Source organism: Triturus cristatus, chromosome 12 (genome assembly GCF_964204655.1).
Source record: "Triturus cristatus chromosome 12, aTriCri1.1, whole genome shotgun sequence".
NCBI classification, from domain to species: Eukaryota; Metazoa; Chordata; class Amphibia; order Caudata; family Salamandridae; genus Triturus; species Triturus cristatus.
In genome coordinates, this window is record NC_140595.1 from 6527879 (window position 1) to 6554867 (window position 26989).

At 53.6% G+C, this 26989-nt stretch overlaps 1 protein-coding gene across 6 annotated transcripts in view; it reads left to right on the forward strand.

Moving 5' to 3' along the window:
• The window catches only part of CBARP (CACN subunit beta associated regulatory protein), a 109384-nt gene that overhangs the window by 30849 nt on the left and 51546 nt on the right, over positions 1–26989 (forward strand). For 3 of the 6 annotated variants that reach the window (XM_085637802.1, XM_085637798.1, XM_085637803.1), the window contains exon 2: positions 17038–17109. In XM_085637802.1, coding sequence (XP_085493928.1) covers positions 17062–17109 — 48 coding nt within the window. In that variant the 5' untranslated portion in view covers positions 17038–17061. Of the gene's footprint in view, positions 1–488; positions 667–772; positions 833–1162; positions 1194–17037; positions 17110–26989 lie in introns of those variants that run through there. The other 3 variants (XM_085637799.1, XM_085637800.1, XM_085637801.1) reach the window with 3 other exon arrangements.

A 26989-nucleotide genomic window follows, 5' to 3' on the forward strand; every position in this document is an offset into this window, starting at 1 on the left:
GGGAGGTGCTCCTGGGCAGTGTCTATTGTTGACACTGTGTGGGGGATTTACGGTGCGAGTGCTGCAACTTGTGTATGGTCCATTGTCTTCGATTTATACTGCTTCAACACATGCATGCAGACATGCACACACTGCTCCATCACAGATACATACAAGCAGGTACACACACACATACACACAGTTCCAACATTCACACACATAAGCACACACTGCTCCAACACAGACACGAGCATGCACACACACAGTCCCAACACACACACTGCTTCACCACAGACACATACATACATGCAGACCCACACCACTCCAGTCCCCCCCCCCCCCCACACACACACACTGCTCTCTCCATCTCTGAGTCACCACACACGTGGGCACACCTCGCAGGCAGGCAGCTCTCTCTGGGGGTGCTGTGGGACTGCGGGTGGGTGTGGATGTGGGGGTGGGGGTGGGGGCGTGAGGACGGGGGGGGCTGTCACTGCTGCGGAGGGGGCACGAGGCAGGGAAAGAAGACAAAAGAGAGAGGCTGGTCTTCAGACACAGTCCCAGGGCAGGGCCCCCGGGCACCCCCTCTCCCCAGGCCCCCCCTAGGCCCCCAGGCCCCGGCTGCCGCCGGGTCCCGAGCATGGAGCGGGCGGCTGCGCAGGAGCAGAGGCAGCGGCAGCGGAGCAGGCAAGAGGGGCACGGCTGGGGCTGGAGACGGGGTGGGGGCAGGAGAGGCCTGGCTGGGGTCCGAGGAGGACACAGCCCCCCGATCCTGTCCCTCTGCCCACGGAGATCCCACCCCATCCTTGGGGCTCGGGAGGACAGACCCCTCCAATGGGGCGGGGTTGTGGGGGTGAGCTCGGGAGGACAGACCCCTCCTCCTTGGGGTCGGGGTGTTGGGTTGCCGGTGTGGACCCCCTCCCCCTATGTGGGGGGCTCCGGAGTCTCCAATACAGGGAGCCAGAATGGCGAGGTGCCCTGTGCCTGGAGGGGTCGCTGCCCGTGTCCTCCGTGGGGGTGTGGGGGGTACGTGGGGTCAGATCTGTCCATTCTCGGGGTGTCTTCCCACCTTTGTTCCTTTAACCACCTCCGTAAGGGGTGGAGCTGGGGTCGGGCTCACGTGTCCAGTGTTTGGGGTTGGAAGGAGTTCTGGGGACCCTCAGTGGTTGGAGTCAGATGAGGCAGGCCTGTTTCTGAGGCTTCGGGGCTTTGGGGTGACGCCTGTTTGTTTACTGCTATTGTTTACTGTTTTCAGTATTGGGTGTGGGGTGCGAACTGGTTCAATATGTCGGAGTGTGGGATGAAACTAGTTTATTTAATGCCTTTGTATTCCTAATCTTGGGGCACGGGGTATGCCTGGTTTCCACGTTGGTGTGTGTGCTGAACCTACCTCCTAATGTTGGGGTGCTGGGTGGTCCTGGTTTTTAATTTTGGGGTGTGTGGTGTACCTAGTTACTAATGTTACGGTGTAAGCCTAATTTCCAGTACTGAGGTGTAGGGTGAGCCGGGTGCTCAAAGTTGAGGTTCTAAATATTAAGAAATGTGGGTGTCACTGCTCCCCAGTATTTGGGGGCGGGGTTGATCTTAGTTCTTCGTGTTGTCGTTGTTTGTTGTCCCTTGATCCTGATGTGGGGTGCTTCAGGTTTCTGTGGTGGGGGTTACTTTTGTTTTTAATGTTGTGTCCTGGCCATGCCCTTTTTAATCTGGGGGTGCTGCTGTGGGCGTGCTCGTTTTTACTATGTTGGGGTTCCTAATATATGCTCCTAGCTTGTGAGCTGGGCTTCAATGTGGCGGGTTTTCCCGTTCGTATTATTGGGGTCCGTCCTGCTGACTGTTGATGTTTGTGGGCGGGGCTCCTGCTTCCTAGGGTTAAGGGGTGCAGAGACCCCCGGATCTAAGCTGCGAAGTGCTCCCGGTTCATTGTGGTAAAAAATGTGGCGTGCTTCTGGTTTCTAATGTTCAACGGTCTGGCATGCTTCTGGTATCTGATGTTGAAAGGTGTGACGTGCTTCTGGTATCTGATGTTGAAAGGTGTGGCGTGCTCCTGGTTTCTAAGGTTGAAAGGTGTGGCGTGCTCCTGGTTTCTAATGTTCAAAGGTCTGGTGTGCTCCTGGTTTCTAATGTTAAAGATGTGACGTGCTTCTGGTTTCTAATCTTAAAGGTGTGGCCTGCTTCTGGTTTCTAATGTTCAAAGGTCTGACGTGCTTCTGGTTTCTAATGTTGAAAAGTCTGGCGTGCTTCTGGTTTCTAATGTTAAAAGGTGTGACGTGCTTCTGGTTTCTAATGTTAAAAGGTGTGACGTGCTTCTGGTTTCTAATGTTAAAGGTCTGACGCGCTTCTGGTTTCAAATGTTAAAGGTGTGGCGTGCTTCTGGTTTCAAATGTTAAAGGTGTGGCGTGCTTCTGGTTTCTAATGATAAAAGGTCTGGCGTGCTTCTGGTTTCTAATGTTAAAAGGTGTGACGTGCTTCTGGTTTCTAATGTTAAAAGGTGTGACGTGCTTCTGGTTTCTAATGTTAAAGGTCTGACGCGCTTCTGGTTTCAAATGTTAAAGGTCTGGCGTGCTTCTGGTTTCTAATGTTCAAAGGTCTGGCGTGCTTCTGGTTTCTAATGATAAAAGGTCTGGCGTGCTTCTGGTTTCTAATGATAAAAGGTCTGGCGTGCTTCTGGTTTCTAATGTTAAAAGGTCTGACGTGCTTCTGGTTTCTAATGTTTAACGGTGTGGAGTGCTTCTGGTTTCTAATGTTGAAAGGTCTGGCGTGCTTCTGGTATCTGATGTTGAAAGGTGTGGCGTGCTCCTGGTTTCTAATGTTGAAAGGTCTGGTGTGCTCCTGGTTTCTAATGTTCAAAGGTGTGGCGTACTTCTGGTTTCTGACGTTGAAAGGTGTGGCGTGTGCCTGGTTTCTAATGTTGAAAGGTGTGGCGTGCTCCTGGTGTCTAGTGTTCAAAGGTCTGGCGTGCTTCTGGTTTCTAATGTTAAAGGTGTGAAGTGCTTTTGGTTTCTAATGTTGAAAGGTCTGGTGTGCTCCTGGTTTCTAATGTTCAAAGGTGTGGCGTACTTGTGGTTTCTGACGTTGAAAGGTGTGGCGTGTGTCTGGTTTCTAATGTTGAAAGGTGTGACGTGCTTCTGGTTTCTAATGTTGAAAGGGGTGGCGTGCTTCTGGTTTCTAATGTTAAAGGTGTGAAGTGCTTTTGGTTTTCAATGTTGAAAGGTGTGATGTGCTTCTGGTCTCTAATGTTGAAAGGTGTGACGTGCTTCTGGTTTTTAATTTTCAAAGGTGTGACGTGCTTCTGGTTTCTAATGTTAAAGGTGTGACGTGCTTCTGGTTTCTAATGTTAAACGTGTGACGTGCTTCTGGTTTCTAATGTTAAAGGTGTGACGGACGTGCTTCTGGTTTCTAATGTTGAAAGGTCTGACGTGCTTCTGGTATCTAATGTTGAAAAGTGTGGCGTGCTCCTGGTTTCTAATGTTGAAAGGTCAGGCGTGCTTCCGGTTTCTAATGTTCAAAGGTCTGGCGTGGTTCTGGTTACTGATTTTGAAAGGTGTGGCGTGCTCCTGGTTTCTAATGTTGAAATGTCGGGCGTGCTCCTGGTTTCTAATGTTCAAAGGTCTGGTGTGCTTCTGGTTTCTAATGTTGAAAGGTGTGACGTGCTCCTGGTTTCTCATGTTGAAAGCTGTAGCGTGCTTCTGGTTTCTGAAGTTCAGAGGTCTGACGTGCTCCTGCCTTCTAATGTTGAAAGGTGTGGAGTGCTCCTGGTGTCTAATGTTCAAAGGTCTGGCGTGCTCCTGGTTTCAAATGTTCAAAGGTATGGCGTGCTTCTGGTTTCTAATGTTAAAGGTGTGGTGTGCTTCTGGTTTCTAATGTTGAAAGGTGTGGCGTGCTTCTGGTTTCTGGTGTTAAAAGGTCTGGCGTGCTTCTGGTTTCTGATGTTAAAAAGTGTGACGTGCTCCTGGTTTCTAATGTTGAAAGGTGTGGCGTGCTCCTGGTTTCTAATGTTGAAAGGTGTGGCGTGCTTCTGGTTTCTAATGTTAAAGGTGTGACGTGCTTCTGGTTTCTAATGTTAAAAGGTGTGACATGCTTCTGGTTTCTAATGTTGAAAGGTGTGACGTGCTTCTGGTTCCTAATGTTAAAGATGTGACGTGCTTCTGGCATGCTTCTGGTTTCTAATGTTGAAAGGTGTGGCCTGCTTCTGGTTTCTGATGTTAAAAGGTCTGGCGTGCTTCTGGTTTCTGATGTTTAAAGGTCTGGTGTGCTTCTGGTTTCTAATGTTGAAAGGTGTGACGTGCTCCTGGTTTCTAATGTTGAAAGGTGTAGCGTGCTTCTGGTTTCTAATGTTGAAAGGTGTGGCGTGCTCCTGGTTTTTAATGTTGAAAGGTGTGACGTGCTCCTGGTTTCTAATGTTAAAGGTGTGACGTGCTTCTGGTTTCTAATGTTGAAAGGTGTGGCGTGCTTCTGGTTTCTAATGTTGAAAGGTGTGGCCTGCTTCTGGTTTCTATTGTTCAAAGGTGTGGCCTGCTTCTGGTTTCTAATGTTGAAAGGTGTGGCCTGCTTCTGGTTTCTAATGTTGAAAGGTGTGGCCTGCTTCTGGTTTCTATTGTTGAAAGGTGTGCCCTGCTTCTGGTTTCTATTGTTGAAAGGTATGACGTGCTTCTGGTTTCTAATGTTGAAAGGTGTGGCCTACTTCTGGTTTCTAATGTTGAAAGGTGTGGCGTGCTTCTGGTTTCGAATATTGAAAGGTGTGGCGTGCTTCTGGTTTCTAATGTTGAAAGGTGTGGCGTGCTTCTGGTTTCTAATGTTAAAGGTGAGACGTGCTTCTGGTTTCTAATGTTGAAAGGTGTGGCCTGCTTCTGGTTTCTAATGTTCAAAGGTCTGACGTGCTTCTGGTTTCTAACGTTAAAAGGTCTGACGTGCTTCTGGTTTCTATTGTTGAAAGGTGAAGCGTGCTTCTGGTTTCTAATGTTGAAAGGTGTGGCGTGCTTCTGGTTTCTAATGTTGAAAGGTGTGGCGTGCTCCTGGTTTCTAATGTTGAAAGGTCAGGCGTTCTTCTGGTTTCTGATGTTCAACGGTCTGGCGTGGTTCTGGTTTCTGATGTTGAAAGGTGTGGCGTGCTCCTGGTTTCTAATGTTGAAAGGTCAGGCGTACTTCTGGTTTCTAATGTTCCAAGGTGTGACGTGTTTCTGGTTTCTAATGTTCAAAGGTGTGGCGTGCTTCTGGTTTCTAACGTTAAAAGGCGTGACGTGCTTCTGGTTTCTAATGGTAAAAGGTGTGGCGTGCTTCTGGTTTCTAATGTTAAAAGGGGTGAAGTGTTTCTGGTTTCTAAAGATAAAAGGGGTGAAGTGTTTCTGGTTTCTAAAGATAAAAGGAGTAGAGCTCTCTTCGTTTTCAGCACTGTCTAGCGTGAAGGGTTCCTGCTTTCTAATGTTAAAAGTTGTGAAGAAATAATACTGGTGTGTAATGTTGAAAGGCGTGGAGTGTTCTGGGTTTGGGGTGATTGAGTCCTTCTTGTGGGGTGCTTCTGGTTGTCAGTGCCGGAAGTGGAGTGGGTCTAGCCGTCTGTCACAGGCAGCACCGCAACAAATCCCTTAACAGATCCAGAAAGGGGGCTCTGCGTCTGCGTCGTCCTCCGAGTGGCTGGCTCGCATGTCTATTTCAGTTTCCTGCTCTTGATTGGATACCATCCCTCTGTGCTCCTGGGTTAGCCACACCCCCTGGAGCTTAAGGTTTCACACAATTTATTGTTCGAGTGTATCCCTACACTGCTGAAATTTGGGAACTGTTTCAATGTTGCTTTTTCCTGCGCTATGGGAGTGCCTGTCCTTCCCCCTTCACTCTCCCTTCCTTGCACTTTCTCTCCAGCTGTATCTCTTTCCCAGTCTCTCCTGCTGCCTGTCTATCCCCACACCCCTCCCTGCCCATCCCTGCCCCTCCCTCCACTGCCTACTCACTGGTCTCTCCTCTTCCCTCTGCTACCAGCACTGCGGACAGATCAGTGTCTCTCTCTCCTCACTTCTGCCTTTCCCGCCCTCCCCTCGTCCCCGGCTACCCCCACTGCGTTGCGCCAGCGTTGGCATAGCGGAGGCACTCCCCACTTGGTCGCCCTCTAGGGTCCCACAAAATCAGACCACACCGGTTAATCTTTATGGAAAAACCGAGGCCACAGTTTATTTGGTCAATGTCCAGTGTACAAGCGATCCTTACACAATTTTCCTTTCCTTACTCTCGGAGCCTGTGCCCCCCCTTAGTATACCCACGGGCACTGTGCCCTACGTTCAGTGCTCGCTATTGCGTCTGCCCTGGTCCAATGGGCAAGGGTATCATCTGCCTTCATCCCAGCCGGCTAACCTTTTACTTCCGCAATGACCTTCTAACCAGTGGCGGCTGGTATTTAATGGCGGGGGTGAGTCGCGGGGGGGGGAATTAAACAAAAATGTAAACACCTGTGTGACACTGCCTCTTGGTCCCATTTGCCCACCTCCAGGACTCCAGGGCAGGAAGCACCCAGCTCCCAGGCTCCCCATAGCCAATCACAACACTACAATGCAGCACTGTGATTGGTCTGAGCGCCGTCAGGAAATGGGAGCATGGGAACATGCAAAGTGCGCATGGCGTTTGGCTGGCCTGAGATGGCCGGCCAAAGCCTCATTCGCACTTGGAGTGGGCAAACGACTCCTCCCCTGCTCTGAGAAGAGCAGCCCCGCCCAGGTGAGCAAGGACGGGAAAATAAAATGATGATAACAATGATTTTTTTTTTGACCTGCTCAGTGGGCCGACGCTCCTCCGTTTTAGCGGAGGAGCCACCCCTGCTTTGAAACCTTCTACTGCTCCTTCCAGGCAAGCGTCTGCTTCCAGCCCTCTGGGTGACCATTCACTTCTGGTGTACACTTTTACCTTTTACTTCCAGGCAAGCGTCTGCTTCCAGCCCGCCGGGTGACTATTCACTTCCGGTCTACACTTTTACCTTTTACTTCCAGGCATGCGTCTGCTTCCAGCCCTTCGGGTGACTATTCACTTCTGGTGTACACTTTTACCTTTTACTTCCAAGCAAGCATCTGCTTCCAGCCCTTTGGGTGACCATTCACTCCGGTATACACTTTTACCTTTTACTTCCAGGCAAGCGTCTGCTTCCAGCCCTTCGGGTGACTATTCACTTCCGGTGTACACTTTTACCTTTTACTTCCAAGCAAGCATCTGCTTCCAGCCCGTCGAGTGACCATTCACTTTGGTGTGCACTTTTACCTTTTACTTTCAGGCAAGTGTCTGCTTCTAGCCCGCCGGGTGACCATTTACTTCGCTATACACTTTTACCTTTACTTCTAAGCAATCGTCTGCTTCCAGCCCGCCAGGTGACCATTCACTTCTGGTGTACACTTTTACCTTTTACTCCAGGCAAGCATCTGCTTCCAGCCTGCTGGGTGACTATTCACTTCTGGTGTACACTTTTACCTTTTACTTCCAGGCAAGCATCTGCTTCCAGCCCGCCGGGTGACCATTCACTTCGCTATACACTTTTACCTTTTACTTCCAAGCAAGCGTCTGCTTCCAGCCCGTTGGGTGACCATTCAATTCCGGTGTACATTTTTACCTTTTACTCCAGGAAAGTGTCCGCTTCCAGCCCACAGGGTGACCATTCACTCCTGTATACACTTTTACCTTTTACTGCAAGCCTCTGCTTCAAGCCCGCTGGATGGCCATTCACTTCCGGTGTATACTTTTACCTTTTACTTCCAGGCAAGCGTCTGCTTATAGCCCGCCGGGTGACCATTTACTTCTGGTGTACACTTCTACCTTTTACTTCCAGGCAAGCGTCTGCTTCCAGCCCACTGGGTGACTATTCACTTCCGGTGTACACTTTTACGTTTTACTTCCAGGCAAGCATCTGCTTCCAGCCCGCCAGGTGACCATTCACTCCGGTATACACTTTTACCTTTTACTTCCAGGCAAGCGTCTGCTTCCAGCCCACCGGGTGACTATTCACTTCTGGTGTACACTTTTACCTTTTACTTCCAGGCAAGCGTCTGCTTCCAGCCTGCCGGGTGACTATTCACTTCCGGTCTACACTTTTACCTTTTACTTTCAGGCACGCATCTGCTTCCAGCCCTACGGATGACCATTCACTTCAGGTGTAAACCTTTACCTTTTACTCCAGGCAAGTGTCTGCTTCCAGCCCACAGGGTGACCATTCACTTGCGGTGTATACTTTTACCTTTTACTTCCAGGCAAGCATCTGCTTCCAGCCCGCCGGGTGACCATTCACTTCTGGTTTACACTTCTACCTTTTACTTCCAGGCAAGTGTCTGCTTCCAGTCCGCTGGGTGACCATTCACTTCCGGTGTACACTTTTACCTTTTACTCCAGGGAAGTGTCTGCTTCCAGCCCGCCGGTTGACCATTCACTTCTGGTCTACACTTTTACCTTTTACTTTCAGACTTGCATCTGCTTCCAGCCGTCGGGTGACCATTCACTTCCGGGTTGCACTTTTACCTTTTACTCCAGGCAAGCGCCTGCTTCCAGCCCGCCGGGTGACCAGTCACTTCGGTATACACTTTTACCTTTTACTTCCAAGCAAGCGTCTGCTTCCAGCCCGCCGGGTGACCATTCACTTCCGGTGTACACTTTTACCTTTTACTCCAGGCAAGCCTCTGTTTCCAGCCCGCCGGGTGACCATTCACTTCGGTCTACACTTTTACCTTTTATTCCAGGCAAGCGTCTGCTTCCAGCCCGCCAGTTGACCATTCACTTCGGTATACGCTCTTACCTTTTACTTCCAGGCAAGCGTCTGCTTCCAGACAGCCTGGTGACCATTCACTTCTAGTGTACACTTCTACCTTTTACTTCCAGGCAAGCGTCTGCTTCCATCCCGTTGGGTGACCATTCACTTCCGGGTTGCACATTTACCTTTTACTCCAGGCAAGGGTCCGCTTCCAGCCCGCCGGGTAACCATTCACTTTGGTATACACTTTTACTTCTAAGCAAGCGTCTGCTTCCAGGTTGCGTGCGTGGTTGGTAGGTGCGGGGGTGTCCCCAGCGATGCGGGCCACCAGGAGCCGTCCCATGCTGAGGGGTTGGGCCCGAGGATGAAGATCTCCGTCTTGTCTGTGTTCAGCTTAAGGCGGCTATACTCCATCCAGTCGGCGACGGCCTTCATTCCCTGGTGGAGGTTGGATTTGGCGGTGAGGGGGTCCTTGGTGAGGGAGAGGATCAGTTGCGTGTCGTCGGCGTAGGAGATTATGTTGAGGTCATGATGTTGGGCGATGCGATGCGTGCGTTGAACAGCGTCGGGCTGAGGGAGGATCCCTGCGGGACGCCGCAGATGATCTCGGAGGCTTCAGATCGGAACGGGGGGAGGCGGACTCTCTGAGTTCTGCCGGATCCTCCCCAATCACCCAGCCAGCACCATGTACTTATCCAATCACTCTCTGGGTTCTGCCAGAGAGGAAGGAGGAGGTCCAGTCCAGGGCCTTGTCTCGGATCCCTGCGTCGTGGAGTCGTGTGCGTAGTGTGCAGTGGCAGACGGTGTTGAAGGCGGCAGAGAGGTCCAGAAGGATGAGGGCCGTTGTCCAGTAGGATCCTGATGTCGTCTGTGGTGGCGATGAGGGCGGTCTCGGTGCTGTGGTTGCTGCAGAATCCTGACTGGGAGGGGTCCAGGATGCTGTTGTCTTCGAGGTAGCGGGTGAGCTGGATGTTGACTATCTTTTCGATAACCTTAGCTGGGAACGGAAGCAGGGAGATGGGCCAGAAGTTTTTGAGTTCGCTCGGGTCCGCCTTGGGTTTCTTCAGTAGGGCGTTGATCTCGGCGTGTTTCCAGCTCTCAGGGAAGGTCACGGTCTCGAAGGAGAGGTTGATGATGTTGCGCAGGTGGGGTGCGATGGAGCTGCCGGCTTTGTTGAAGATGTGGTGAGGAAAAGGGTCAGACGGTGAGCCAGAGTGGATTGTGCCCATGGTCTTGATTGTGTCTTCGATGCTCACGTTGGCCCAGGTTGTCAGGGGGTCGTTGTCGGTGGGGTGTGGTGGGTGTGGTGGGTGCGGCGTGTTGGGGCCTGTTAGGGTCATCCGGCGGTTGAAGCTGTCGTGGATGTCGGCGATCTTGCGGTGGAAGAAGGTGGCGAGGGAGTCACACAGGGCTTGCGACGGCGGGATGTCATTGGCGTTGGAGCTGGGGTTGGAGAGTTCCTTCACGACGTTGAAGAGCTCCTTGCTGTTGTGTGCATTGTTGTCGAGGCGGTCTTTGAAGGAGGTCCTCTTGGCGGTCCTGATGAGGTGGTGGTGGTTGCGGATGGCATCTTTGTGGGCCGCGTGGCTGCCCGGCGACTTCTCGCTGTGCCATATGTTCTCCAACTTCCGGCAGGCCCGCTTTGACGCTAGGAGTTCCGAGGTGAACCAGTTGGCTCTCTTGCTGGTGTCTTTGAGGGTTTGTTTTTTCAGCGGGGCTAAGGTGTTGGCGCAGTCGTCCATCCATCGTCTGAGGGTGCGCGCACCATCGTCGGGGTTGGAGGGGTTGTTCGGTGGGTTGAGTGCAAGGTTTGTCTGTAGTTGTACTTCGGTGATTTTGCCCCAGCAGCGACGGGGGATCTGTAGGGTGCGGTGATGTGCGACGGGTTTCCAGAAGGTGAAGTGGATGCAGTGGTGGTCGGTCCAGGTGGGTTCGGAGACGTGCCTGAAGGAGACATGGGGGCTTGAGGAGAAGATGGCGTCGAGAGTGTGTCCGGCGCTGTGGGTCGGCGTCGTGACGAGCTGTTTCAGTCCGAGGTTGTCGAGGTTGTCTATCAGGGTGGAGGAGTTGCTGTCGTTGTTGTTCTCCAGATGGAAGTTTAGGTCTCCGAGGAGGATGTAGTCGGTGGAGATCAGTGCGTGCGTGCTGGTGAAGTCGGCGATGGCGTTGCAGAATTGTGGTCAGGGTCCGGGTGGCCTGTAGATGAGGGTGCCTGTAAATCTGGCATTTGCCCAGACCTTTTGATTCCATGGGACTGCTGTATGATAATTCCCATTTTTCTACCACCCGTTGCAGCCAACAGCTTAGGATACAGGGTGAGCCCACTTCAGCCATTGGCTGACTTCACTGTGAGTGACGGCATTCTTCCCTTTCACAAGGGGCACACCCACACACAAGGTAGTTCCTTTAGGTGCCAGGAACTACTATGGCAATAAGTACTTTTCAAGATCTAAAAAGATGTTTTGCTTTTAGCCTTTTGCGTTTTTTTTAAATATGGGTTTGGGCTTGGCAGCTCCCCAAACAATAACGTTTTACAAAAAATGACAAAACAAACATTGACAAAGCCAGAAGTCTAGCAACCATGGCCTCTTGGTCCCATTTGCCCACCTCCAGGACTCCAGGGCAGGAAGCACCCAGCTCCCAGGCTCCCCATAGCCAATCACAACACTACAATGCAGCACTGTTATTGGTCTGAGCCCCGTCAGGAAATGGGAGCATGGGAACATGCAAAGTGCGCATGGCGTTTAGCTGGCCTGAGATGGCCGGCCAAAGCCTCATTCGCACTTGGAGTGGGCAAACGACTCCTCCCCTGCCCTGCTCTGAGAAGAGCAGCCCCGCCCAGGTGAGCAAGGACGGGAAAATAAAATGATGATAACAATGATTTTTTTTTTTTTGACCTGCTCAGTGGGCCGACGCTCCTCCGTTTTAGCGGAGGAGCCACCCCTGCTTTGAAACCTTCTACTGTTCCTTCCAGGCAAGCGTTTGCTTCCAGCCCTCTGGGTGACCATTCACTTCTGGTGTACACTTTTACCTTTTACTTCCAGGCAAGCGTCTGCTTCCAGCCCGCCGGGTGACTATTCACTTCCGGTCTACACTTTTACCTTTTACTTCCAGGCATGCGTCTGCTTCCAGCCCTTCGGGTGACTATTCACTTCCGGTCTACACTTTTACCTTTTACTTCTAAGCAAGCATCTTCTTCCAGCCCTTCGGGTGACCATTCACTCCGGTATACACTTTTACCTTTTACTTCCAGGCAAGCGTCTGCTTCCAGCCCTTCGGGTGACTATTCACTTCCGGTGTACACTTTTACCTTTTACTTCCAAGCAAGCATCTGCTTCCAGCCCGTCGGGTGACCATTCACTTTGGTGTGCACTTTTACCTTTTACTTTCAGGCAAGTGTCTGCTTCTAGCCCGCCGGGTGACCATTTACTTCGCTATACACTTTTACCTTTACTTCCAAGCAATCGTCTGCTTCCAGCCCGCCAGGTCACCATTCACTTCTGGTGTACACTTTTACCTTTTACTCCAGGCAGGCGTCTGCTTCCAGCCTGCTGGGTGACTATTCACTTCTGGTGTACACTTTTACCTTTTACTTCCAGGCAAGCATCTGCTTCCAGCCCGCCGGGTGACCATTCACTTCGCTATACACTTTTACCTTTTACTTCCAAGCAAGCGTCTGCTTCCAGCGTGCCGGGTGACCATTCACTTCCGGTGTACACTTTTACCTTTTAATCCAAGCAAGCGTCTGCTTCCAGCCCTCTGGGTGACTATTCACTTCTGGTGTACACTTTTACCTTTTACTTCCAGGCAAGAGTCTGCTTCCAGCCCGTTGGGTGACCATTCAATTCCGGTGTACATTTTTACCTTTTACTCCAGGAAAGTGTCCGCTTCCAGCCCACAGGGTGACCATTCACTCCTGTATACACTTTTACCTTTTACTGCAAGCCTCTGCTTCAAGCCCGCTGGATGGCCATTCACTTCCGGTGTATACTTTTACCTTTTACTTCCAGGCAAGCGTCTGCTTATAGCCCGCCGGGTGACCATTTACTTCTGGTGTACACTTCTACCTTTTACTTCCAGGCAAGCGTCTGCTTCCAGCCCACTGGGTGACTATTCACTTCCGGTGTACACTTTTACGTTTTACTTCCAGGCAAGCGTCTGCTTCCAGCCCGCCAGGTGACCATTCACTCCGGTATACACTTTTACCTTTTACTTCCAGGCAAGCGTCTGCTTCCAGCCCACCGGGTGACTATTCACTTCTGGTGTACTCTTTTACCTTTTACTTCCAGGCAAGCGTCTGCTTCCAGCCCGCCGGGTGACTATTCACTTCCGGTCTACACTTTTACCTTTTACTTTCAGGCACGCATCTGCCTCCAGCCCTACGGATGACCATTCACTTCCGGTGTAAACCTTTACCTTTTACTCCAGGCAAGTGTCTGCTTCCAGCCCACAGGGTGACCATTCACTCTGGTATCCACTTTTACCTTTTACTGCAAGCGTCTGCTTCCAGCCCTCCGGGTGACCATTCACTTCTGGTTTACACTTCTACCTTTTACTTCCAGGCAAGTGTCTGCTTCCAGTCCGCTGGGTGACCATTCACTTCCGGTGTACACTTTTACCTTTTACTCCAGGGAAGCGTCTGCTTCCAGCCCGCCGGTTGAGCATTCACTTCTGGTCTACACTTTTACCTTTTACTTTCAGACATGCATCTGCTTCCAGCCGTCGTGTGACCATTCACTTCCGGGTTGCACTTTTACCTTTTACTCCAGGCAAGCGCCTGCTTCCAGCCCGCCGGGTGACCAGTCACTTCGGTATACACTTTTACCTTTTACTTCCAAGCAAGCGTCTGCTTCCAGCCCGCCGGGTGACCATTCACTTCCGGTGTACACTTTTACCTTTTACTCCAGGCAAGCGTCTGTTTCCAGCCCGCCGGGTGACCATTCACTTCGGTCTACACTTTTACTTTTACTCCAGGCAAGCGTCTGCTTCCAGCCCGCCAGTTGACCATTCACTTCGGTATACGCTCTTACCTTTTACTTCCAGGCAAGCATCTACTGCCAGCCCGCTGGGTGACCATTCACTTCGGTCTACACTTTTACCTTTTACTTCCAAGCAAGCATCTGCTTCCAGCCCGCCGGGCAACCTTTCACTTCGGTCTACACTTTTACCTTTTACTTCCAGTCAAGCGTCTGCTTCCAGCCCGTCGGGTGACCATTCACTTCCAGTGTAAACTTTTACCTTTTACGCCAGGCAAGTGTCTGCTTCCAGCCCACAGGTTGACCATTCACTCCGGTATACACTTTTACCTTTTACTGCAAGCATCTGCTTCTAGACCACCGGGTGACCATTCACTTCCGCTGTATACTTTTACCTTTTACTTCCAGGCAAGCGTCTGCTTCCAGACAGCCGGGTGACCATTCACTTCTAGTGTACACTTCTACCTTTTACTTCCAGGCAAGCGTCTGCTTCCATCCCGTTGGGTGACCATTCACTTCCGGGTTGCACTTTTACCTTTTACTCCAGGCAAGGGTCCGCTTCCAGCCCGCCGGGTAACCATTCACTTTGGTATACACTTTTACCTTTTACTTCTAAGCAAGCGTCTGCTTCCAGGTTGCGTGCGTGGTTGGTAGGTGCGGGGGTGTCCCCAGCGATGCGGGCCACCAGGAGCCGACCCATGCTGAGGGGTTGGGCCCGAGGATGAAGATCTCCGTCTTGTCTGTGTTCAGCTTAAGGCGGCTATACTCCATCCAGTCGGCGACGGCCTTCATTCCCTGGTGGAGGTTGGATTTGGCGGTGAGGGGGTCCTTGGTGAGGGAGAGGATCAGTTGCGTGTCGTCGGCGTAGGAGATTATGTTGAGGTCATGATGTCGGGCGATGCGATGCGTGCGTTGAACAGAGTCGGGCTGAGGGAGGATCCCTGCGGGACGCCGCAGATGATCTCGGAGGCTTCAGATCGGAACGGGGGGAGGCGGACTCTCTGAGTTCTGCCGGATCCTCCCCAATCACCCAGCCAGCACCATGTACTTATCCAATCACTCTCTGGGTTCTGCCAGAGAGGAAGGAGGAGGTCCAGTCCAGGGCCTTGTCTCGGATCCCTGCGTCGTGGAGTCGTGTGCGTAGTGTGCAGTGGCAGACGGTGTTGAAGGCGGCAGTGAGGTCCAGAAGGATGAGGGCCGCCGTCTCGCCGTTGTCCAGTAGGATCCTGATGTCGTCTGTGGTGGCGATGAGGGCGGTCTCGGTGCTGTGGTTGCTGCAGAATCCTGACTGGGAGGGGTCCAGGATGCTGTTGTCTTCGAGGTAGCGGGTGAGCTGGATGTTGACTATCTTTTCGATAACCTTAGCTGGGAACGGAAGCAGGGAGATGGGCCAGAAGTTTTTGAGTTCGCTCGGGTCCGCCTTGGGTTTCTTCAGTAGGGCGTTGATCTCGGCATGTTTCCAGCTCTCAGGGAAGGTCACGGTCTCGAAGGAGAGGTTGATGATGTTGCGCAGGTGGGGTGCGATGGAGCTGCCGGCTTTGTTGAAGATGTGGTGAGGAAAAGGGTCAGACGGTGAGCCAGAGTAGATTGTGCCCATGGTCTTGATTGTGTCTTCGATGCTCACGTTGGCCCAGGTAGTCAGGGGGTCGTTGTCGGTGGGGTGTGGTGGGTGCGGCGTGTTGGGGCCTGTTAGGGTCATCCGGCGGTTGAAGCTGTCGTGGATGTCGGCGATCTTGCGGTGGAAGAAGGTGGCGAGGGAGTCGCACAGGGCTTGCGACGGCGGGATGTCATTGGCGTTGGAGCTGGGGTTGGAGAGTTCCTTCACGACGTTGAAGAGCTCCATGCTGTTGTGTGCATTGTTGTCGAGGCGGTCTTTGAAGGAGGTCCTCTTGGCGGTCCTGATGAGGTGGTGGTGGTTGCGGATGGCATCTTTGTGGGCCGCGTGGCTGCCCGGCGACTTCTCGCTGTCCCATATGTTCTCCAACTTCCGGCAGGCGCGCTTTGACGCTAGGAGTTCCGAGGTGAACGAGTTGGCTCTCTTGCTGGTGTCTTTGAGGGTTTGTTTTTTCAGCGGGGCTAAGGTGTTGGCGCAGTCGTCCATCCATCGTCTGAGGGTGCGCGCACCATCGTCGGGGTTGGAGGGGTTGTTCGTGGGTTGAGTGCAAGGTTTGTCTGTAGTTGTACTTCGGTGATTTTGCCCCAGCAGCGACGGGGGATCTGTAGGGTGCGGTGATGTGCGACGGGTTTCCAGAAGGTGAAGTGGATGCAGCGGTGGTCGGTCCAGGTGGGTTCGGAGACGTGCCTGAAGGAGACATGGGGGCTTAAGGAGAAGATGGTGTCGAGAGTGTGTCCGGCGCTGTGGGTCGGCGTCGTGACGAGCTGTTTCAGTCCGAGGTTGTCGAAGTTTTCTATCAGGGTGGAGGAGTTGCTGTCGTTGTTGTTCTCCAGATGGAAGTTCAGGTCACCAAGGATGATGTAGTTGGTGGAGGTCAGTGCGTGCGTGCTGGTGAAGTCGGCGATGGCGTTGCAGAATTGTGGTCGGGGTCCGGGTGGCCTGTAGATGAGGGTGCCTGTAAATCTGGCATTTGCCCAGACCTTTTGATTACATGGGACTGCTGTATGATAATTCCCATTTTTCTACCATCCGTTGCAGCCAACAGATTAGGATACAGGGTGAGCCCACTTCAGCCATTGGCTGACTTCACTGTGAGTGACGGCATTCTTCCCTTTCACAAGGGGCACACCCACACACAAGGTAGTTCCCTTAGGTGCCAGGAACTACTATGGCAATAAGTACTTTTCAAGATCCAAAAAGATGTTTTGCTTTTAGCCTTTTGCGTTTTTTTTAAATATGGGTTTGGGCTTGGCAGCTCCCCAAACAATAACGTTTTACAAAAAATGACAAAACAAACATTGACAAAGCCAGAAGTCTGGCAACCAAGGCCAGAACAAATGCATTTGCCACTTTGGGCGGGTGGCGTGCACCTGGTTTCTCGTTTTGTAGGTTGGGGTGCTCCTGTTTTTTAGCACTAAGATGAGATTGTTCTTTGTTTCAGGCAGTGGGGGTGACATTGCTCCTTAGTTCAGGGTGGGGTGGGGTGGGGCTTGTGTTTTAACACAGGGAGATGGGGTTGTTCCTATTTTTTTATGTGACATTGGAGGGGTTCCTCCTACCTTTAAGTGTTGAGGGAGGGCGGGGCGCTCCCGGTTGTTAGTGCTTGGAGGTGGGGGGCTCCTGTTTCAGTGCTAAGGCTGGGGTTCCCTCTGCTCCTAGTGCTGACAGGAACGGTTTTAGTGCACCCACTGGGAGGGTCTGTGGGAGGGGCGCGTTGAGGACACACTCAGTACTTACAATGCTCTTTCTCTCCCCAGGGCCTGTCTGTGTCAGACCGGATCATGAACAATGAATCGGGCTCCTGGGAGAACATAACTGACCGCGCCACGGTGAGTGCCTGTGCCATGGTCAGCGCTTGTGCCATGGTGGGTGCCTGTACCACAGTGAGTGCCTGTGTCACAGTGGGTGCCTGTGTCACAGTGGGTGCCTGTACCACAGTGAGTGCCTGTGTCACAGTGGGTGCCTGTCCCACGGTGAGTGCCTGTACCACAGTGAGTGCCTGTGCCACAGTGGGTGCCTGTGCCATGGTAAGCGCTTGTGCCAATGTGGGTGCCTGTGCCACGGTGAGCGCTTGTGCCAATGTGGGTGCCTGTGCCATGGCGAGTGCCTGTGCCATGCTGAGCACTTGTGCGATGGTGGGTGCCTGTGCCACGTGAGTGCCTGTACCAATGTGAGCGCATATGCCATGGTGAGTGCCTGTGCCATGGTGAGTGCCTGTACCACAGTGAGTGCCTGTGCCACAGTGGGTGCCTGTGCCATGATGAGCGCTTGTGCCACGGGGGGTGCCTGTGCCACGGTGAGTGCCTGTGCCATGGTGAGCGCTTGTGCCATGGTGGGTGCCTGTGCCAACGATGAGTGCCTGCCTGTGCCACGGTGAGTGCCTGCACCACAGTGGGTGCCTGTGCCATGGTGGGTGCCTGCGCCATGGTGAGCGCTTGTGCCACGGTGAGCGCCTGTGCCATGGTGAGTGCCTGTGCCACAGTGGGCACTTAGGCCACGGTGGGCACCTGTGCCATTGTGGGTGCCTGTGCCATAGTGGGTGCCTGTGCCATGGTTAGTGCCTGTGCCCTGGTGAGCACCTGTGCCACGGTGAGCACCTGTGCCATGGTGAGCGCCTGCACCACGGTGAGTGCCTGTGCTATGGTGGGTGCCTGTGCCATGGTGAGTGCCTGCACCACAATGAGTGCCTGTGCCACAGAGAGTGTCTGTGCCACGGTGAGCGCCTGTGCCATGGTGAGCGCCTGTGCCACAGTGAGTGCCTGTGCCATGGTGAGTGCATGTGCCAATGTGAGCGCTTGTGCCACAGTGAGAGCCTTTGCCACAGTGAGTGCCTGTACTACAGTGAGTGGCTGTGCCATGGTGAGCGCCTGTGCCAATGTGAGCGTTTATGCCAAAGTGAGAGCCTGTGCCACGGTGAGCGTTTATGACACAGTGAGTGCTTATGCCATGGTGAGCGCCAATGCCACGGTGAGTGCCTGTACCACAGTGAGAGCCTGTACCAATGTGAGCGCATATGCCATGGTGAGTGCCTGTGTCATGGTGAGTGCCTGTACCACAGTGAGTGCCTGTGCCACAGTGGGTGCCTGTGCCATGGTTAGTGCCTGTGCCCTGGTGAGCACCTGTGCCACGGTGAGCACCTGTGCCATGGTGAGCGCCTGCACCACGGTGAGTGCCTGTGCTATGGTGGGCGCCTGTGCCATGGTGAGTGCCTGCACCACAATGAGTGCCTGTGCCACAGAGAGTGTCTGTGCCACGGTGAGCGCCTGTGCCATGGTGAGCACCTGTGCCATGGTGAGCGCCTGTGCCACGGTGAGTGCCTGTGCCATGGTGAGTGCCTGTGCCAATGTGAGCGCTTGTGCCACGGTGAGAGCCTTTGCCACAGTGAGTGCCTGTACTACAGTGAGTGGCTGTGCCATGGTGAGCGCCTGTGCCAATGTGAGCGTTTATGCCAAAGTGAGAGCCTGTGCCACGGTGAGCGTTTATGACACAGTGAGTGCTTATGCCATGGTGAGCGCCAATGCCACGGTGAGTGCCTGTACCACAGAGAGAGCCTGTGCCATGGGGAGCACCTGTGCCACTGGGAGCGCCTGTGCCATGGTGAGTGAATGTGCCATGGTGAGTGCCTGTGCCACGGGGTGTGCCTACACCACGGTAGGTGCCTGTGCCACGGTGAGCTCTTATGCCACAGTGAGTGCCTGTGCCACAGTGAGTGTTTGTGCCACGGTGGGTACCTGTGCCATAGTGAGTGCCTACACCCCACTGAGTGCCTGTGCCATGATGAGCATCTGTGCTTAGGTGGGCGCATGTGCCACGGTGAATGCCTGTGCCACGGTGAGTGCCTGTGCTGAGCACCTGTGTCATAGTGAGTGCTTATACCCCACTGAGGGACTGTGCCATGATCAGCACCTGTGCTGAGGTGAGCCCCTGTGCTGCTGCAAGTGCCTGTGCTGCGGTGAGCGCCTGTGCCACGGTGTGTGCCTGTCCCACCTCAAATGCCTACTTCATGGTGAGTGCCTGTGCCATTGTCCCTGTGCTGAAGTGCCTGTGTAACTGTGCCTTAGCAAGGGAAATACCTCTGCCTCAGTGCTTGTGCCTTGGGGCCTATGTCTCGGTGAGTGCTTGTGAATGGGGCCTATGTCACGGTGACTGCTTGTGCCTTTGGGCCTATATCTCGGTGAGTGCTTGGGAATGGGGCCTATGTCACAGTGAGTGCTTGTGAATGGGGCCTATGTCACAGTGAGTGCTTGTGCGTCGGGCCTATGTCACGGTGAGTGCTTGTGCCTTGGGGCCTATGTCATGGTGAGGCGTTGTGCCTTGGGGCCTATCTCACGGTGAGTGCTTGTGAATGGGGCCTATGTCACGGTGAGTGATTGTGACTTGGGGCATATGCCACGGTGAGTGTTTGTGCCTTGGGGCCTATGTCACGGTGAGTGCTTGTGCCTTGGGGCCTATGTCACGGTGCGTGCTTGTGCCTTTTCGGCCTATGTCATGGTGAGTGCTTGTGAATGGGGCCTATGTCACGATGAGTGCTTGTTAATGGGGCCTATGACACGGTGAGCGCTTTTGCCTTGGGGCCTATGTCACGGTGAGTGCTTGTGCCTTGGGGCCTACGTCACGGTGAGTGCTTTTGCCTTTTCGGCCTATGTCAGGGTGAGTGCTTGTGAATGGGGCCTACATCACGGTGCGTGCTTGTGCCTTGGGGCCTATGTCACGGTGAGTGCTTGTGCCTTGTGGCCTAAGTCACGGTGAGTGCTTGTGAATGGGGCCTATGTCACGGTGAGTGCTTGTGCCATGGGGCCTATGTCACGGTGAGTGCTTGTGCCTTGGGGCCTATGTCAAGGTGAGTGCTTGTGCCTTGGGGCCTATGTCACGGTGTGTGCTTGTGCCTTGGGGCCTATGTCACAGTGAGTGCTTGTGCCTTGGGGCCTATGTCACAGTGAGTGCTTGTGCCTTGGGGCCTATGTCACGGTGAGTGTTTGTGAATGGGGCCTATGTCACGGTGAGTGCTTGTGAATGGGGCCTATGTCACGGTGAGTGCTTGTGACTTGGTGCCTATGTCACAGTGAGTGCTTGTGCCTTGGGGCCTATGTCACGGTGAGTGCTTGTGACTTGGGGCCTATGTCACAGTGAGTGCTTGTGCCTTGGGGCCTATGTCACGGTGAGTGCTTGTGCCTTGGGGCTATGTCATGGTGTGTGCTTGTGCCTTGGGGCCTATGTCACAGTGAGTGCTTGTGCCTTGGGGCCTATGTCACGGTGACTGCTTGTGCCTTGGGGCTTATGTCACGGTGAGTGCTTGTGCCTTGGGGCCTATGTCGCGGTAAGTGCTTCTGAATGGGGCTTATGTCATGGTGAGTGCTTGTTACTCGGGGCCTATGTCACGGTGAGTGCTTGTGCCTTGGGGCCTATGTCATGGTCAGTGCTTGTGAATGGGGCCTATGTCGCGGTGAGTGCTTGTGAATGGGGCCTATGACACGGTGAGTGCTTGTGACTTGGGGCCTATCTCACGGTGAGTGCTTGTGCCTTGGGGCCTATGTCACGGTAAGTGCTTGTGCCTATGTCACAGTGAGTGCTTGTGCCTTGGGGCCTATGTCACAGTGAGTGCTTGTGAATGGGGCCTATGTCACGGTGAGTGTTTGTGCCTTGGAGCCTGTGTCACGGTGAGTGCCTGTAAATGGGGCCTATGTCACGGTGAGTTCATGTGCCTTGGAGCCTATGTCATAGTGATTGCTTGTGACTTGGGGCCTATTTCATGGTGAGTGCTTGTGAATGGGGCCTATTTCACGGTGAGTGCTTGTGCCTTGGCGCCTATGTCATGGTCAGTGCTTGTGAATGGGGCCTATGTCGCGGTGAGTGCTTGTGAATGGGGCCTATGTCACGGTGAGTGCTTGTGAGTGGGGCCTATGTCACGGTGAGTGCTTGTGCCTTGGGGCCTATGTCACGGTGAGTGCTTGTGCCTTGGGGCCTATGTCACAGTGAGTGCTTGTGCCTTGGGGCCTATGTCACGGTGAGTGCTTGTGAATGGGGCCTATGTCACGGTGAGTGCTTGTGCCTTGGGGCCTATGTCACGGTGAGTGCCTGTAAATGGGGCCTATGTCACGGTGAGTGCATGTGCCTTGGAGCCTATGTCACAGTGATTGCTTGTGACTTGGGGCCTATGTCATGGTGAGTGCTTGTGAATGGGGCCTATGTCACGGTGAGTGCTTGTAATCCAAAATTCACTACACAAGACCGAGGGCACAAATAGCAATTGCACAGAGGGTATTACTACATAAATTATTTTTTATTAGTAATGTTCAGTTCATTCTTTTATAGTAAACAATTATGCAATGGATGTATTCAGACTAAGTCTCATCAATTCCCATCACACACCCTCATTTATTCAGTCTGTCACACCCCCTCATAAATCAACAGAAGACATCAATTCAACTTGATTATGTTTCTATCAACAAATAGCAATGAATTTGAAATAAGAAAAAAAGAAGCACACTACAATAGATAAACAATATAAATCTTCCTGTGGGTGTTTGTTCAAATTTTCTGACTCCTGAACTTTGTTCCCTACTCCTGAATATCTCCTTAGACTCCTGAACTCTGCTCTCTACTCTTGAATATCTCCTTAGACTCCTGAACTCTGCTCTCTACTCCTGAATATCTCCAGTGATTCCTGAACTCTTCTCTCTACTCCTGAATATCTCCTGTGACTCCTGAACTCTGCTCTCTACTCCTGAATATCTCCAGTGATTCCTGAACTCTGCTCTCTACTCCTGAATATCTCCTTAGACTCCTGAACTCTGCTCTCTACTCCTGAATATCTCCTTAGACTCCTGAACTCTGCTCTCTACTCTTGAATATCTCCTTAGACTCCTGAACTCTGCTCTCTACTCCTGAATATCTCCTTAGATTCCTGAACTCTGCTCTCTACTCCTGAATATCTCCTTAGATTCCTGAACTCTGTTCTCTACTCTTGAATATCTCCTTAGCTCCTGAACTCTGCTCTCTACTCCTGAATATCTCCAGTGATTCCTGAACTCTTCTCTCTACTCCTGAATATCTCCAGTGATTCCTGAACTCTGCTCTCTACTCCTGAATATCTCCTTAGACTCCTGAACTCTGCTCTCTACTCCTGAATATCTCCTTAGATTCCTGAACTCTGCTCTCTACAGTTGAATATCTCCTTAGACTCCTGAACTCTGCTCTCTACTCCTGAATATCTCCTTAGACTCATGAACTCTGCTCTATACTCCTGAATATCTCCTTAGACTCCTGAACTCTGCTCTCTACTCCTGAATATCTCCTTAGGCTCCTGAACTCTGCTCTCTACTCTTGAATATCTCCAGTGATTCCTGAACTCTTCTCTCTACTCCTGAATATCTCCTTAGATTCCTGAACTCTGCTCTCTACTCCTGAATATCTCCTGTGACTCCTGAACTCTGTTCTCTACTCCTGAATATCTCCTTAGGCTCCTGAACTCTGCTCTTTACTCTTGAATATCTCCAGTGATTCCTGAACTCTGCTCTATACTCCTGAATATCTCCTTAGATTCCTGACCTCTGCTCTACACTCCTGAATATCTCCTTAGACTCCTGAACTCTGCTCTCTACTCCTGAATATCTCCTTAGATTCCTGAACTCTGCTCTCTACTCGTGAATATCTCCTTAGGCTCCTGAACTCTACTCTCTACTCTTAAATATCTCCAGTGATTCCTGAACTCTGCTCTATACTCCTGAATATCTCCTTAGATTCCTAACCTCTGCTCTATACTCCTGAATATCTACTTAGACTCCTGAGCTCTGCTCTGTACTCCTGAATATCTCCTTAGATTCCTGAACTCTGCTCTATGCTCCTGAAGATCTCCTTAGATTCCCAAACTCTGCTCTCTACTCCTGAATATCTCCTGTGACTCCTGAACTCTGCTCTCTACTCCTGAAGATCTCCTGTGACTCCTGAACTCTGCTCTATACTCCTGAATATCTCTTTAGGGGGCATGTTAGACGGACCGGGAGGGTCGGCCGAGGACAAGGGGAGAGGTCTCCGGGGAGAGCCGTCTCCAGCGATCGTACAGACGAGTAACTTCCCCCCCACAGATGTGCACCACGCAAAGATATGGTTTTGACGTTCTTTATAAGCAATCTTTAGGTACGATAGAATGGTACAAGGAGGTCAGGACTCAGGGGTCCCCTCGATTCTAGTCTCTTGGTTGGGAAAGGGGGTAGCTGGACAGTCTTGATACCAATCTGGTAGCTAAGATGGTATGATGGATAGCTCACAATCCTCGAGCTCGGCGTTCTAGATGGACGGGCCGCGGCGGCGCCAGCAGGTCCCGGTGAAGGTGGTAGTTACAACGGTCCGCGGCAGCGCCAGCAGGTCCCAGTGAAGGTGGTAGTTACAACGGTCCGCGGCAGCGCCAGCAGGTCCCAGTGAAGGTGGTAGTTACAACGGTCCGCGGCAGCGCCAGCAGGTCCCAGTGAAGGTGGTAGTTACAACGGTCCGCGGCAGCGCCAGCAGGTCCCGACGAGGATGGAGGATGCAGAAGGCCGCGGCAGCGCCAGCAGGCAGGACGATAGTTTGCAAGGCAGGGCTACGGCAGCGCCAGTAGTCCGTCAGGGATGAGTTCTTCACGGTGTCTCTCGACTCCAGGATACAACTGCCTTCCTGCTCTGGAGCTGCCCCAGTTATAGGTCTGGCGCCCTTTGATGTCCGGACCCTCGCACTTGGAGGTCGGGAGGTCCGGGATGAGGGAGTCCAGACACCCAGCAGGGGGGTGGAGCCAGCGCCCGGGGGAGCTGGGGGGCGATCGGCACCTGGCGGGGGAGAGCCATCGACACTTCTTTCTCCCATCGACCTGCCAAGTGGTCCGTTCACCTCCCGGGTGGATGGTGGTGCCGGGATGTCGGGGCCTGGCCAGGCCCAGGGTTAGGGGCGAGCTGAGGCCACGCGGCCTCGTGGTGCAGTGTCCAAGATGGTGGCCGGGCCGGGCGAGGGAGCCGGTAGTGGTTCGGCCCCATGATACAGAGAGGTCCGGGGGCAGGAGTCCCGTCTGGGGACGGGGTGCGGGTTGTTTCTGTGGGTAACACCTGGAGGGCCGGGGCTCGGGCCCTGTCATGCGGGGAGGGAGCAAGCCCTTCACGTGGCCTGTCCAACATGCGTCCCCCCCAGCTGAAGGCGGGGAGAGTCACCCATTCTCTTGGGGACTCTCCTCGTCGAGGCGGAAAAAGCGTGACAGGCCATCTGCGTTGGCGTGGTCTTGGCCCGGTCGATGTTCCACAGTGAAGTCCATCCCCTGCAGGGAGATGGACCAACGCAATAGTTTGGGGTTTTCCCCCCGCATCTGCATTAGCCACTGCAGGGGTCGATGATCTGTTTGCACCCGGAAGTGGGTACCGAAGAGATAGGGCCGGAGCTTTTTGAGGGCCCACACCACTGCGAAGGCCTCCCTCTCGATGGTGCTCCAGCGCTGTTCTCGGGCCAGGAGGCGTCTGCTGATGAAGGCCACCGGTTGGTCAAGTCCCTCGGAGTTCAGCTGGGAGAGGACCGCCCCGATGCCATGGTCGGAGGCATCTGTTCGTACGATGAATTCCAGACTGTAGTCGGGGGCCTGAAGCACAGGGGCAGTGCACATGGCGGCTTTCAGCTTCTCGAAGGCCGCTTGACAGTCTGGGGTCCAGTTGACCTTCTTCGGGTGGTTTTTGGATGTGAGTCCCGTGAGGGGCCCCACAATGCTGCCATAGTCCCTCACGAACCGCCGGTAGTAGCCGGTGAGCCCCAAGAAGGCTCGGACCTCGGTCTGCGTGACTGGAGGCTGCCAGGACTGGATGGCAGCGATTTTGAGTTGCAGAGGGGCCACCAGACCGCTTCCCACCTGGTGTCCGAGATAGGTCACGGACCCCTGACCAATTTGGCACTTGCTGGCCTTGATTGTGAGGCCGGCCCGTTGGAGGGCCTGCAGGACCTCTCGGAGGTGGTGGAGGTGGTCGGACCAGTGGCGGCTGTACACAGCGATATCGTCCAGGTAGGCGGCGCTGAACTCCTCGAGCCCCGCCAAGACCTGGTTCACCAGTCGCTGAAAGGTAGCTGGGGCATTCTTCATGCCGAAGGGCATGACTTTGAAGTGGTAGTGGCCATCGGGGGTAGAAAAAGCGGATCGTTCTTGGGCCCGGGGTGTGAGACCGATCTGCCAGTAGCCCGCTGTCAGGTCGAAGATGCTGAGGTAGCGGGCAGCCCCCATGCGGTCGATCAGTTCATCCGCTCGGGGGATGGGATGAGCGTCGGTTCTGGTGACAGCATTCAAGCCCCGATAGTCGACGCAGAATCGGAGCTCAGGAGTGGTGCCGGGGGCAGCAGCTTTGGGGACCAGCACGACCGGGCTGGCCCAGGGGCTGTCCGAGGGCTCGATGACCCCGAGCGTGAGCATCTTTGATACCTCCTCTTGGATGCAGGCCCGTACCCGATCTGGTACGCGGTACGCCCGGTGTCTGATAGGGGGACTGTCCCCAGTGTCCACGTCGTGCAAGCACCAGGGGGTGACCCCTGGGGTGAGGGAAAACAAGGTAGAAAACTGCAGCAGGAGGTCCCGGCAGCCTTGGCGCTGTTCCGGGGTAAGGGCATCGGAGAGCCGGACCCCGTCCACGGAACCATCTTTCTCACGAGTCTTCAGGAGATCAGGGAGAGGCTCGGAGTCTTCTTCTGCTCCACTGTCTGTAGCCATCAGGAGGCTGAGCTCCGAGCGCACAAAGTGGGGTTTGAGTCTGTTGGTGTGGAGGACCCGGAGGGGGTTCCGTGGAGATTCCATATCGATGAGATAGGTGACGGGGCTCTTGCGTTCGACCACTTTGAAGGGCCCCGTCCACTTGTCCTGCAAGGCACATGGTTCGGTGGGGGACATCACCCACACTTGTTGGCCAGGTTCGAATTCGATGGAGGAGGCATTTTGATTGTACCATTTTTTCATGTCCTCCTGACTGGCCTCAAGGTTCGCTTTCGCCATTTCTCTGAATCGCCTGGTCTGATTGCGTAGGGTCAGGAGGTACTTGAAGACGTCTGGAGGGGTCTTTAGGGGGGCCATCTCCCAACCTTCTTTGACTAGGCTGAGGGGCCCTCGCACAGGGTGCCCGTACAAGAGTTCGAAAGGGCTAAAGCCGAGGGACTTCTGGGGAACTTCTCGATAGGCGAAGAGGAGGCACGGAAGTAGTACATCCCACTGGCGACGGAGGGGCTCTTCCAATCCCCCAATCATTCCCTTGAGCGTGCGGTTGAACCGCTCGACGAGTCCGTTTCCTTGAGGGTGATAGGGGGTCGTGAATCGGTAGGTGACCCCGCACTGTTGCCAGAGGGACTTCATATACTTCGAAATAAAGTTTGTGCCTCTGTCGCTGACGACTTCTCGGGGGAAGCCCACCCGGGAGAAGATCCCCATTAAGGCCCGGCCGACCACCGGGGCTGTTACAGTTCGCAGGGGCACAGCCTCGGGGTAGCGGGTGGCGTGGTCCACCAGTACCAGGATGAACCGATGTCCTTGTGCTGTACGGGGGTCCAGGGGCCCCACAATGTCTATTCCCACCCTCTCAAACGGGGTGGTGACAACTGGGAAGGGTTGCAGAAGTGCCTTGAGTTTGCGGCCGCTCTTCCCGCTGGCCTGGCACGTGGGGCAGGACCGGCAGTGGTTGAGGACGTCGTTTCTCATCTTTGGCCAGAAAAAGTGGGTCACCAGGC